This window comes from Dipteris shenzhenensis, chromosome 27 (assembly GCF_047967505.1).
Source record: "Dipteris shenzhenensis isolate YYH24624 ecotype China chromosome 27, Dip_SZ_1.0, whole genome shotgun sequence".
NCBI classification, from domain to species: domain Eukaryota; kingdom Viridiplantae; phylum Streptophyta; class Polypodiopsida; order Gleicheniales; family Dipteridaceae; genus Dipteris; species Dipteris shenzhenensis.
Genome location: NC_141622.1, coordinates 34,184,866 through 34,199,289, shown reverse-complemented (window position 1 = coordinate 34,199,289; position 14,424 = coordinate 34,184,866). Strand labels below are relative to the sequence as shown.

General features: G+C 45.3%; 1 protein-coding gene across 5 annotated transcripts in view; it reads left to right on the top strand.

The window, feature by feature from the left end:
* Window positions 1–14,424, top strand: part of LOC147884197 (putative phospholipid-transporting ATPase 12) — a 78,368-nt gene that overhangs the window by 53,934 nt on the left and 10,010 nt on the right. For all 5 annotated transcript variants that reach the window (XM_087398259.1, XM_087398257.1, XM_087398258.1 and 2 more), the window contains 4 exons: window positions 364–875; window positions 1,158–1,371; window positions 1,461–1,592; window positions 2,558–2,749. In XM_087398259.1, the coding sequence (XP_087254385.1) occupies window positions 364–875; window positions 1,158–1,371; window positions 1,461–1,592; window positions 2,558–2,749 (1,050 nt within the window). The remainder of the gene's footprint in view (window positions 1–363; window positions 876–1,157; window positions 1,372–1,460; window positions 1,593–2,557; window positions 2,750–14,424) is intronic.

Below are 14,424 nucleotides of genomic sequence, written 5' to 3'. Positions count from 1 at the left end.
GAAAGCCGAATACAGTGGACCTCAGCATTTGCTGAGGTTTCTGTCAACCTTCTTTTGGTGTAGTTCTTCTCTCCAAATGAAGATTTTTAAACCATTCAGTCTGATAAAGGAGTCTGTTTATTGCTGATACATGTGGGAGATTGTATCAGGATGCTTTTTAATCAGCTTAGTACCGTTGTCTTCCACACGACTAAAGGAGTCTGTTTATTGCTGATACATGTGGGAGATTGTATCAGGATGTTTTTTAATTAGCTTAGTACCGTTGTCTTCCACACGACTGAAGGCTTTGCTTTGGGTTGCCAAAGTCAAGAGTGCATCCAGATCTAATCGTAGAATCAGTAATAACTTGTTTGTTTCCTGTAGGTGAAAACCATTCTTTCAGACAAGACAGGTACATTGACACGTAATGAGATGGAATTTTTCAAATGTTCGATTGTTGGTGTTTCTTATGGGACTGGCATAACTGAGGTTGAAATAGCTGCAGCAAAAAGGGTTGGAAAATTCCTAAAATCTAATGAAGATGAACAAGCTGACAGTTTCAATGCAAAACGAGAGAAAGGTTTCTCTTTGAGAGATGCAAGACTTGACAGATTAAATTGGCAACTCGATCCCAGAAGGGACAGCATCCGTCAGTTTCTGGAAATCCTGGCAGTGTGCAATACTGTTATTATTGAAGGCCACAAGGACCCTGACACAATCAAGTATCTTGCGGAGTCACCTGATGAGGCTTCTTTCGTTGTGGCTGCCAAAAGATTAGGCCTTTTTCTTTATGAGCGCACAGAAACGTCCATCCACGTTATCATGTTTGGCAAGGATGGGAGTGAAACCATTCTCAAATACCAACTTCTCAACACTCTTGAATTTACCAGTTTTCGGTGCGTGGAACCGTAACCCCACTTCTTCTTCTCAATTCACCTATATGCGAGATCACATGTCATCAATTTGTCTACTTGCCATATGACAAAGAGAGCTTGTCATTGCAAGGGCTCTAGAATAAGTAGAATGGAGGTATTTTAGAGTTCTACTACAAGTAGAATGGGAAGTATTTCAGAGTCCTTCTGTCAATGGAACTGGAAGTATTTTAGTGTCTCCAGCTTGCTGTCGTCTAAGAGACTGTAAATCATATGTTTTTATAACTGAAGCCTTTTTGTCTACAGAAAACGGATGTCTGTGATTGTACGTGACCCAGATGGCTGCCTTCTGCTATTTTGTAAAGGTGCAGATGATGTGATTTTTCCGCGTCTTGGTGATGATGGGAAGGAGTTCTTAAGTATCACATCACAACACATGAGAGAATATGGTGATGCTGGGCTGCGGACATTGGCTGTAGCATATCGTGTCTTGGATGAGGATACTTACATGGAATGGCAGGTATACTTACTTCTTCAAGGTGCACTAATCTTATTGGCTGCTACAACATGCAGTTTTTTAAAACAAAACTGTCATGTTTACACATTTAGGGTCGCTGGAAAGCAGCAAAGCAGGAGCTCACCATAGCAGAGTCGCAAGCTGAGAAATTAAATAAGCTGGCAGATGAGATTGAAAGCAATTTGATACTTCTTGGGGCAACTGCTATTGAAGACAAGCTCCAGGTTGGTTTTACTTGAGCTTTAGGGACTTGATCTGCCTTTTCCAAATATATATGTAAGTTGCAGAAGGATCAGGTAATTGGATTATGGACATTGTACATGCTTGGAAATAACGTTCATCTTTGAATCTGAGCAGTGTGTTCAGAACTGCTCTGAGACGGATAAGGTTTGTGACCTAGAAAGTTGAAAATCTCATTTGAACGCCACCTTTCACAAGAAATTTGTGCCCTATAAAGTTAAAATCTTAGTTGAATGCCACCTTTCCCAAGAAATGTATCTAATATTTGTCTAGCTTACGCGCTATCCTACTAGATACACATAGGCACTGCCAAACTTTGGCTATGAAAAGGGAGCAATTCTACTAGGTTGGGCAAGGGTTTCTTTCTTAAAGCTACCTAATCTTGTGTTCAGCTCAAAACACGAATAAATCCCTGACTCCTGCAAACGCTAGTGTCTAAAATTCTTTTTCGAGAGTAAGGCAATTTCCAATTTTCTGCTTGTACATCAAGGTCTATGAGCAATATGGTTAGCATTTCATAAACTATTGACGAATCATACGCTTTGAGTCGTGTAATGTGGTGGTTACCTGGATGTAGGACAGTTGTAATAATCAATACAGAATGTGATTCTTGAAAAATTGAGTGTCTGGTTGAGTTTACTATTGCGTAGATGAATGCTTTATTATGCACTCTGAACAGTGTTCAAACAAGTCAGATAGGACAGTTTTTTGCCCCAGTGATTACAATAGCTGCGCAGTCTGTTTCAATGTGGTTGTCCTTTTTTAAAATACCTTAGATGCTCATGTGGACTTGACCAGGCAGTTTGGTAAGACTGACTGAAAAGGGGAAAATGCTTTCATTAGATCAGAAGACTTGATAACTAGGCTACATATTTTTAAAACTGGAATAAGGGCACTACTGCATAAGCTCATAACTTGAAGCTTATTTGCCTTGACTATATCTGCACAGGTTGGTGTTCCACAAGCAATCTACCAGCTAGCAGAAGCAGGGATTAAGATCTGGGTCCTTACTGGGGATAAAATGGAGACTGCCATCAATATTGGATATGCATGCAGTCTTTTGCGACCCGGCATCAACAATCATATCTTCCGATTAGAGGATATTTATATTCCATCCACGCATGTTGGAGGTGTTGATAAGGTTTGTCTCCAGGACTGCTGTAATATATCTTTATTTTCCTCACGAGCATGGGTGCCTTTTGTCATTATCATGTTTTTCAAGATGAGAACTCAACTATAGGTTCGGATATATCTGTCTAAAAGATCTTGATTTTATAACTTTCTCACTTCTTGCATTTAGTAGAGCCAAGAATAGCTAGCAGGGTTCATTTGTGCAACATGTACAGATCTATGCCTTCTATTGTTCATCTCTTGCTTGCTTCTTTTTTGTCCACCACTTCTTTAATTTACTTGTTATTTTTAGTCATTTATATATTTTCTCTGTTCATCTCTCGCTTGCTATTCATCTCGCTGTCCGTTGATTTCTCTACTGCTCTTTGCCCTTTCTCTTCGTCTCCTGCTCTTTCTTCCCCTTCTTCTTTTCGTTCAGTCCTGACTGTTATCCTTTCAATTTTCTTTGTGTATTCATTGGAGTCAAGTGTTTTTCACTTGCTTCTGAATCATCTAATGGGAGGGCTCCTCATGAAGCTCCATCTCAAAACTAGCAAGCTGAGTTCATTTTTCTCTCACTAGGAGAATGCAACCATAGTAGACTGCTGAAAACGAATCGCCTTGATTGGGTCCTTCCTCAGGTCAGCTCCATGACTCACTCCCCCCCCAAAAAAAAAGGAGAGAGAAAAGAACCATTTATCAGATGTTTAGAAAACAATATCTTTTCAGCTATCCATAACGTGCTCACAATAAAGGCTAACTGCAATGGAGCCTGATTCTTGGGGATCCAGCTCACTGCCTATGGAATCTCAGTTGTAGGTGTCAACAACTAGCACAGTGGGCTATACAACCAACAGATTCCTCAATCTATAACAGTGTAAAACATGTGCACAGGCCAGGCCTTGTAGAGACTCTCATGAGCCATGATGCTCAGTAATCCTCTCAGAACCCTCTATAACTTGCTCAGTAACCTCTCTCTCTCTCTCTCTCTCTCTCTCTCTCTCTCTCTCTCTCCCCCGCTCAGCCTCTCCCGCCCGCTAGCCCTCTGCTCCCGCTAGCCCCTCCGCTAAGGTCTCTTTTTCTCCATCCATCCCTCCGTACATCCTCTCCCCTAGCTCAGATGTATCATCGAGGAGGCGAGGTCACGGAAGCAGAGGGTTTATTGTTGCTTTGTGGATTTTCGCAAGGCATTTGACACGGTCCCGAGAGCCCGTCTCATACGGCGCCTACAGGACTTGGGTTATGACCAAGAGATTATTTGGGCTGTCATGGCACTTTACGAGAGAGTTTTTGGTAGACTCGGGTAGGATCCGGGCGGACAGATGAGATCATGAGTACCATCGGGGTCAAACAAGGGTGTCCTTTGTCACCTACCTTGTTTGGCCTCTACATTGACGAGCTTGAGACAGTGATGCAGACACAGGGGGGTGTAGGTTGCTCTCTTACGGGCACGCTGATTCAGATTTTGCTCTATGCAGATGACGTGGCTCTCTTGTCTTCCTCAGCAGAGGGGCTTCAGAGACACCTAGACGCACTACAGTCCTTTTGTGAGTCTCATGATTTGAAGGTCAACCTGGGTAAAACCAAGGTCATGATCTTCAATACATCTCGAGCCATCATGCGTCAGGAGCAGTTCACATTTGCGGGGTGATCTGTTGAGATAGTTTCATCATATACTTATCTTGGGGTTATCTTCTCCGGATCGAGCTTCACTATGAGACCCACGATGCAGGCACACTTGAGTAGAGGGTATGCCTCATTGGCCAGGCTAGAGAGGCAGTGCTTCTGCTCACACTTTTAGGATCCACGCACCAAGGGGTTGCTTTTTGACTCCTTGGCTCACCCAGCGGGGATGTACGGTAGTCCTTGTTGGGGGATCAGACTTGTCGGATACAGAGTGGGCCCGTGTGGAGCGGCTACAGGTTCACATGCTATCACGGATGATTCGTGGTAAGTCATCCGTTCCTCACCAGATCATTCAGGTTGAGTTTGGGTCACCCCCTTTACAGCTAGATGCTGCATTTCAGGTCATCACATATCTATACCGAGTTAGGGAATATGGGGATTATACCTCGGGGCGTAGCAGGCTACCATGGATAGCTCTTGTTGGGGTAAAGGCACATTGCCAACCCTTCATTAAAAGATAGGACACCTATGAGTGTCTTAAGACAGTCATAGGGTAAACCTAATCCTAATAAAACACAAGTGAGTTTGTGGTGTGGCTCATCATTCTCTTCACACCCGCACTAGAGTGTCACTCTCTCTCTCACTCTCTTGCTCTCTTCCACTACACTCTCTCACCCTTAAACTGGTATAAGAGCCTACCCACCCCCTTCCACTCCCTAGCCTACCCACCCCCTTTTCCGTACGGACGTACGGACAGCGCCGTACGACCGTACGTCATCCGTACAGTCGTACGGACGGGCTCGACATCGCAGGGCGGCGGCGTTTTTTCGCAGGCTGCAGGGCGGCGACGCATTTCGCAGCTAGGACGCGGGCTCTGTCGTGGGCACGGGAGCCGTTCGGGCGTGGGCACGGGTGGCGACGTGGGTCGTGGGCTGTACAGCAGCTGCTGACAGCTGCAGGGCGGAGTTGCATCAGGCAGCTGCACAGCAGCTGCTATAGCTGCATAGCAGCAAGCTCTTCGGGCGTCGCGCTACTCCAAGGGCAGCCGTACGGACTGCCGTACAACTGTACGGACGACGCCTCCGCCACACCTGCAGGGAGTCACATCAGGACACAGGAGCCGTACATCTGTACGGATCTCCACAGCGCAGGTACAGGGAGCTGCCTCCTATTTTTGCAGCAGGGAGTACATTTTCTTTTTTTTTGGGGAAGCGTGCCTACTGCAGGTACAGAGAGTACAGCAGGTACAGAAAAGTATAGCAGACACACACTTTTTGTTGGAAGAGGAATAGTGCTGAAGCACTCTGTTTTGTGCATGTACGCGCAGTACATGAAGCATTCCTGATGCATTCCTGAAGCATTTCAGCTGTATACTGTGCATTTGTTGAGGTACAGCAGATACTCTCGTGTCACTCACGCTTGAGGTGACTTGTACCACAGTGGTGGTGTTTGCGCAGTTACTTGTCTTTCAGGAAGGTCAGATGCTTGTTTTGCAGAAGCTTCTATGCATTTACTGAGTGCAATTCTCAGTTTTGGGTGACCATTTCAAAGGGCTTTTGCCTGGATGTGTTTGCAGTATATGCCTTGAGGCAGTGTGTAGCCAGGGAGCACACATTTGCTTTGTTTCCGCAGTGCATGTGGTGACATTTGTTGCAGGTCACATTCTTTGTACGCACTTTGAAAATCTCAGTTGAGCCACGCTTGGTCAGGGCGCATCGAGTTTACTCGGTCCCTAACTGCCCATCGTTGACCGTGCTCAAAAGATTTTCTTCTTGGTGTTTGTACTTTGTGATTTGTGTTGTTACTGAGTACACAGGGGCAGTCTATGCATTGCACATTGTCAGGTACAAGTGTCAGAGAGATTTTCATATTGCATGCTACCTCAGTGTTGAGGTGTTCTCCACTTGATTCAGGTGTCAGATCAAGGGGCTTTTGCCCAGACTTTGTTTGATAGCACTCGGGTTACCGACAGAGATCTTCAGATGCATTTTCTCCCCTTGGTATAAGGGTGATTGCTTGGGATTTATCCCATTTACTGTTGCAGGTTTTGTGACAGGCTGAAGGGTCATTTACTGTTTTTTGGGTGTTTGTCAAGTGGTTTCTGCAATTTAACTCAGTGCAATACCTCATCTGAGGTGGGAGAAGTGATCAGTACAGTCAGTACAGCAGTGTTTACAGCAGTGTTGGTGGTTTTGTCAGATGATTATGCACTGTTAAGCACTTGTTGAGCAGCTGCAGCAGTCTGAAATTACTGTTTTTTATGCCTCTTTGAGCTCAGAACAGTTTGTCAGAAGGTACAGTTTTTGCAGGGTCATTTACTGACAGTAAAAACAGCACCATTGAGAGTGCTTCTGGCTCTTGAATAGAGCAGGTTTTTCTGAGAAATCAGAATTTTTATTCAGTCTTTTTTTTACTTCCGGGGAGTCAGGTACTTTCCTCATCTGATATGGCATCAGGGGGAAGTGATTCTTCAATTCTGAACATAAAGAAACTGGAAGGAGCACACAACTATGCATTATGGGCAGAACAGTGCTTGAATGTACTTCTGTTAAAGAAGATTGCTAAGCCCATAAGGGTGAAGGGTGTCAAGCCATCTGACATGGCAGCTGATGACTGGGAAGAGCTTGATTTGTCCGCGAGGGCAGCTATCATGCTCACTATTTCAGACACTCTTGTGTTCAATGTACAGGCTGAAAAGACCTCTTATGGTCTATGGCAAAGACTAGAAGAATTGTATGCCCAAAAGAGCTCAGCCAGTAAGGTTTATTGGCTGAAGAAGCTGGTCGATCTTCGCATGAAGGAAGGTACAGCTATGACCTCACACTTGAGTGAGTTCAATGCTATCTTTACACAGCTGATTGCACAGGGGTTGAACCTTGATGAGGAGTTCAAGGCTACTTTCTTGCTGTGTACCCTCCCCGAGAGTTGGGACACTTTCAAGACCACCCTGTCAAACTCGAATGCCACTCTTATTTATGCTGATGTAGAGAGCTCTCTCCTTATGGAGGAGATGAGCAGGAAGAATAATGCGGGCAGCAAGTCTTCAAATGCTTTGCAGGTACAGGACAGAGGCAGGACTCAGCAGAAGGGGAGATCTGCTAGTAAGTCCAAATCCCGCAGTCAGTCCCGTGGCAAAAAGGACATTGAATGCTTTTATTGTGGCAAGAAGGGACATGTGAAGTCGAAGTGCTTCAAGTTCATACGGGATCAGAAAGCCAAGAAGGCTGAAACAAAGGATGTAGGAAATGCAAGCAAAGGCAAAGGCAAGGCCAAGGCAGATGACTTGGATGCAGTGAATGTTGCAGCAGAGGACAGTGACAGTGACATACATGATGTTTTATGCTCTTCTGCTGTAATAGCACATGCTTTGGTTATTGATGGCCATGACATGCACACCTGGCTCTTGGATTCAGGTGCCTCTTTTCATGTTACTCCTCATAGGGAGTGGTTTACTTCCTACACAGGTACTCATGGAGTTGTTCATCTTGGGAACAACTATGCATGTCAGATTGCAGGGATTGGCAGTATACAGATAGTATTTCCTGATGGACAGTCATTTATGCTTGATGGTGTTCGCCATGTGCCGCAAATCAAGAAAAATCTGATTAGCACTGGCTTATTGGATGACAGTGGTTACCACACCACATTTGGGGATTCCAAATGGGTGATTACTGATGGCCAGACTGTAGTGGCTGAGGGTTTTAAGAGTGATACCTTGTACCCTCTTTATGTTTCCAGTGTGGGTAATCATGTTGTTGCCATAACCGAGCTGCCAAAGGTTTCATTCTGGCATAGCCGGTTGGGACACATGTCTGTTAAAGGAATGCAAGAACTGTCACGTTTGGGTTATCTGCCGCCTCTCTCTTTTTCAGATTTGCCTACTTGTGATCATTGTATTTTTGGCAAGCACTCTGTCACTCCTCATAAGAGGAGAACTCCCCAGAATAGAGCACCACTTGATCTAGTGCAGACTGATTTGTGTGAAATGCCACAGTTATCACTAGGGGGTGCAAAATATTTTAGTACTTTCATTGCTGATGCCACACGTAAGGTGTGGGTCTATTTCTTGAAGCATAAGGGAGATGCCTTAGATGCTTTCAAGAAGTTTGTCGCTCAGGTTGAGAATCGGACAAGTCGCAGGCTGAAATGCCTCAGATCCGATAATGGGGGTGAGTATGCGAGGCTAAGGGCATCAAATAGGAACTCACAGCCCCTCATAATGCATCTCAAAATGGTGCAAGTGAGCGGATGAATCGAACTATTCAGGAAAAGGTTCGATGTATGTTGTCTTATGTTGCATTACCCCATGGCTTTTGGGCAGAAGCCGTGCAAACAGCAGTTGACATTATTAACAGGTCACCAAATAAGGCTTTGGAGTTGAAAGTGTTAGAGGAGGTGTGGTCTGGCAAGCCACCCTCATATAAGCACTTACGTGTATTTGGCTGCGAGTGCTTTGCTCATGTACGCAAAGACCTACGCACCAAACTGGATCCAAAGTCTATCAGATGCATCTTTATGGGTTATGGTGACGAAGGTGAAATGGGGTACAGGTTATGGGATCCCGTTAAACGGAAGATTATACGCAGCAATGATGTCATCTTTAAAGAAGATAGTGTACACAAGGAACCCGTGCAACCTGTGGAATACAGGAGGGTTATTTATGATGATGTTGGACAGCAAAGAATGCCCATTTATATGCAGCAGCAGGCTGCTGCAGATCACCTCGTTCAAGAGGGTATACAGGCTGAAAATCAGCCAGATAATTTTGCCAATGATGCACCACTGGATGTGCCAACAGATGGGGCTGTAGAACAGCCAGATATGGTGGTACAGCCACCCGTCATGCATGAAGAACAGGCTGGACAGCAGCCTAATCCGGAACATTTTGTTAGGAGGAGCACCCGTGCACAACGGCCTCCTGCCAGGTTTGTTCCAGGAGCCAATAATGTGGCTGATTTTATCATGCTGACACATTGTGGTGAGCCTTCCAGCTTCAAGGAAGCTATGGGAAGAACAGAGAAAAAGAAGTGGGAGAAAGCCATGCAGTCAGAAATGGACTCCCTACTTCAGAATGATACATGGGACTTGGTGCAGTTACCTGCAGGCAGAAAAGTTTTGCCATGCAAGTGGGTTTACAAAGTCAAAGTTGATTCAAATGCTTTACCTCGGTATAAGGCCAGATTGGTTGCCAAGGGATTTAAGCAGGAAAAGGGCATTGACTTTGATGAGATCTTTTCCCCTGTAGTCAAGATGACTACCTTGAGAGCAGTGTTAGCTCTTGTTGCTCATGACGACATGGATTTATGTCAGATGGATGTGAAGACAGCTTTTCTTCACGGAGATCTTCATGATGAGATCTATATGAGTCAGCCAGAGGGATATGCTGTTAAAGGGAAAGAACAGCTTGTGTGTAAGCTCAAGAGGAGCTTGTATGGACTCAAGTAGGCGCCAAGGGAATGGTACAAGAAGTTTGATGCCTTCATGCAGTCCCAAGGGTATCATCGGTGTGAGACCGATCATTGCTTGTACACCAAATGGGCAAAGGATGGCAGTTTGATGCTACTCATTCTATATGTGGATGACATGCTTATTGCCAGTAAATCTCAGCATGAGATTAGTGCTTTGAAGAAACAACTGCATAAGTCTTTTGACATGAAAGACTTGGGTGATGCAAATCATATTCTTGGCATGCGTATTACTCGTGACAGGTCCAAGGGACTTTTGTTTCTGTCACAGAAAGAGTACATTGACAAAGTACTGCAGAGGTTTAAAATGGAGGGGGGGAAGTCCATTAGTACCCCGTTGCCTCCACATTTAAAACTCAGGAGTAAGGACAGCCCCAGATCAGATGATGATAAGGCTGAAATGGCCAAGGTTCCGTATGCATCTGCAGTTGGATCTTTGATGTATGCCATGGTTGCCACTCGTCCGGATATTGCTTTTGCGGTGGGAGCAGCAGGTATATGGCAAATCCAGGCAAGCGGCATTGGGAAGCAGTGAAAGGTGTCTTGAGGTATCTCAAAGGTACCAAAGACTTGTGCATATGCTATGGTAGGCAGGATGCATTGGTGCATGGTTTTACAGATTCAGACTATGCAGGGAATGCAGATAACCGGAAGTCTACTACCGGTTATATTTTCACATTTGCAGGAGGTGCTATATCATGGGTGTCTCGGTTGCAGAAATGCGTTGCACGGTCAACCACAGAAGCTGAATATGTTGCAGCCACTGAGGCCTGCAAGGAAGCAATATGGCTTACTCGGCTGGTGGGAGATTTGGGCATTACAGGAGATATGCCAGTTTTGCATTGTCATAGTCAGAGTGCTATCATGTTGGCAAAGAATCCGGTCTTTCATCAGAAGACCAAGCACATAGAGGTGAAATATCATTTCATCAGCGGAAGACAAGCGACTTGAGCTCGTGAGAGTGCACACTGATGATAATCCTGCAGATTTGCTCACCAAGAGCCTGCCTACAGAGCGGTTTGCACATTGCCGCCACATCATGGGATTAGGATGAGACCATTCTTACCTTATGGTCTTGTATACAGTAACTGTATATTGCTTTAATTTTTATTCTTTTCTCCCCTTTAGGCACATTGGCCTTTAGGTGGGAGGTTGTTGGGGTAAAGGCACATTGCCAACCCTTCATTAAAAGATAGGACACCTATGACTGTCTTAAGACAGTCATAGGGTAAACCTAATCCTAATAAAACACAAGTGAGTTTGTGGTGTGGCTCATCATTCTTCACACCCGCACTAGAGTGTCACTCTCTCTCTCACTCTCTTGCTCTCTTCCACTACACTCTCTCACCCTTAAGCTCTATCCTCTTCTATGGCACTTGCAGCATGAGTTGATCAGAGGTGCTGGTATGCACGTACAGAGAGATGGTTTGAGCGACTGGGGCTCCACATGGATAGACTACCTCCCTTCCAGTATAGCATGGATGCTCCGTTCTCTCCCCTCTTATCACACGAGGTCAACCAGGTTATCAGTGAGGATCTACTACAGCTACACACTTTTCGGACCTGGTTGGAACCGAGTGATTCTACAGAGATCACTTCTTACATATCACAGCGGAGGGTTTCATTGACCCACCAGGATACACACAGATTCACCTACCCCACTCGATGAGGATCTCTCTTGGGCAGTTCCGGGTCTCTTTACACAGACTTCGCATCGAGAGCGGCAGAGCAGAGCGACTACCCAGGGAGCGGCGCATATGCACACTATGTGACATACAGGAGGTTGAGACAGAGGAGCATTTCATCTTCAGGTGTCCTGTGTACTATGAGATCCGAGGATGTTTCCACTGCCTCTTTAGAGATAGTTATGGGATTTTAGCCCATTTCCTCTCCTACCCAGACCAGCGGTTTTTGGCAGGTTTCATTCATGAGGCACTTAGACACCGGGAGAGGATACTCCGAGCCCGGAGACAAGAGCAGACTTCTTCCTCGGTTGATCCCTCTCATAGCTCTATCACGAAGTTCTTTCAGCTAGATCACATGGACCCCAACGAGATGAGGCCTCGACATGATCGTGACTCGGAGCCCGTGACGCGACAGCTCAGACAGAGGGTCAACACACAGATCACACTTGGAGACATCCCCTCCTTGTTTAGAGTTGGAGCCCGACCGACGGGGGTCACAGTAGCCCTGGTTAGACGCAGAGCTACGACTTGGAGACGTGCCAGGACCGCACCTCTGAGTGGTCGACAGCACTCTATTGCCGACTTCATGCCTCCACTGCCTCATCCATCCTGATATCTTGCTGTTGCTGGGGATGATGATGATATTGATGATGATGCTGAGATTGATATATAGTCGACCATCGACATGACTATGTTGTACTTAGGACTTAGTACTGCCATTATGCATTTTTTGCATTTTTGGCATTTTGCATTTTGCATTGGTATGGACGCTTGTTTAGTAGTTCTGCTACCACAGCTCGTTGTATCAGGATTTTCACAGTCTCATAGACCCATCGGTCTTCCAAAGACTTTAATAAACTTTCTTTCTCCGTCTGTATAGCCCCTCTGTCCATACCGTACATCCCGTCCGTACCTCCGTACCACAGCCGTATCTCACAGCTAGTACCTCCGTACCTCCCCCTGTCAACAACTCTCCATACCTTCCGTCCGTACCTAGTCCTTGTCCTCCCTAACCCCGAGTTGGGCTAAACCCCCAACCCAACCCGGGGGTTTGGTTAAGCCAGGGGGTTCAACATACAGCCAATTATGGACTGGCCTACCCTCTCCTCCAAGTCCCCCTCAACTCCCTCAACTCCTTCAACATCCATCATGACTCGGTACTCTACAATTGCAGCCATGACACCCTCTCCATATGCACGGAATTACCAACAAGAAGGCTCAAAATGACCCATCCTCGGGCAAATCTACAGCAGGTAGTGAGAGAGCTACGATTGGAGCTAGAAGAAGTAAAGGCCTGACTTCACATTCTGGAAGGGCCTGGTAAGCAGGCAGTAATTGACGAGGCTATAAAATCTTGTAAGGATTCCCCCCTACCCCGCAGCTAGTCTCTACAGTCAAAGATCTTGTTCACACTGAAGTACAAACGGCTAAGAGGGAAGTGATTGTGGAAGTGGACAACAAAGCAAGTAAATTTGATATTCAAGCAGAGATTAAAGAACACGAAGCTAGATGTGATAATGTGCTGGAGATTAGAATAGGGGGACTCCCAGAAGATTGGTACAAAGAGGAGGACACATATAGTGAAATATTGACAAAGATCAAATCAAGCTTGCCCAAATTGAATGGGTGAATGACGATGAGCAGGATGATGACGACTCCAGGCCAGCTTCTATTTTGCACTATAGAGGTCATGCAATCCTTACATTGAAGTCAAAATATATGTTGATCAAGCTTCTTCGAAAATCTTACAAGCTGAAGGGCACCAAAGTATGGATAGCAGAGGAGCTTACACAAACTCAACTCAAGATTAAGGCAACTGAATTAGCTAAAGTCAGGGCTGCCAGAAAGGATGGAAAATGGGCAGTTTACTGTGAAGGTGTAGCACTAATCAGAGAGTTTAAATCAAAACCAAAAGACTCTCAGTCTTAAACTGATGTATGGCTGTTTACTCTTTCAGAATATCATGTAGGTACTCTAAATAATAGGGGTTGCTTTTTGCACTCCTTGGGAGCTGCCATGTGCCCTCCCTAAAGCAGATGTACTAGAGGGTTTCTTGCTGTCCCATAGATTTTTTGGTCTCCAGTGGACGTTAATAGACTTTCTTTCTATCTTTCTTTCTTATACTGCAGCCCTCCTATCATGAGATTACAACATGGTATCTATATGTTTTAGAGTGTGATGTTGGCAGCAATCTCTCAGAGTCTTACCGTTAAGACAGCTCGGTTGTCACTATTTGGAGGGAGGGGTGGCACCTTGTATCTCCTAGCAATAACTGTCTCCACTGGTGACTGGCCAAATAAGCAGGAGGAACCATCTCATATGGAATGTGTGCTTCCGTTCTAAGAGCCAGGCTTCCATCCTCAAGTGAACACATACCGGATTCACATAAACACTGTTATGACCCTGAGTGTAATCTGGACGCCCAGGTCTGACATCTCAAATGTCTCCTATAAATCAGCTTTGAAAGCTGAGATGGCATCCTGAATATTCGTGCTCAGCAGCATGTCATCCACATACAGTGTGAGCATGAGTAGAATATCTTTTCCTACCGAGCTGACACTTCCTCGGTTTCCAAATTAAACACAACAAAACCAATGAGTTGATTCACAAAAACATCTTCCTGCAATTCCCCATTCAAGAAGGCTGTTTTTATATCCAATCGATTGATGCTCATTCCATCTGAGAATAGCTCACTTTTAATGGGTCACCGGTCGAGATTGTTTTCATGCCTCGTTAGCGAGGCTAGAGAGGCATTGTTTCCACTCATACATTCAGGATCCCTAGACCAAGGGCCTCCTTTTCGACTCCTTGGTCCAACCAGTAGGCATGTATGGTAGCCCTTCTTGGGGACCGGAATATCTTGGATGTAGAGTGGACTCAAATAGAGCCTCTCCATCATGTATGATACATAGTAAGGCATTGGTTCGTCA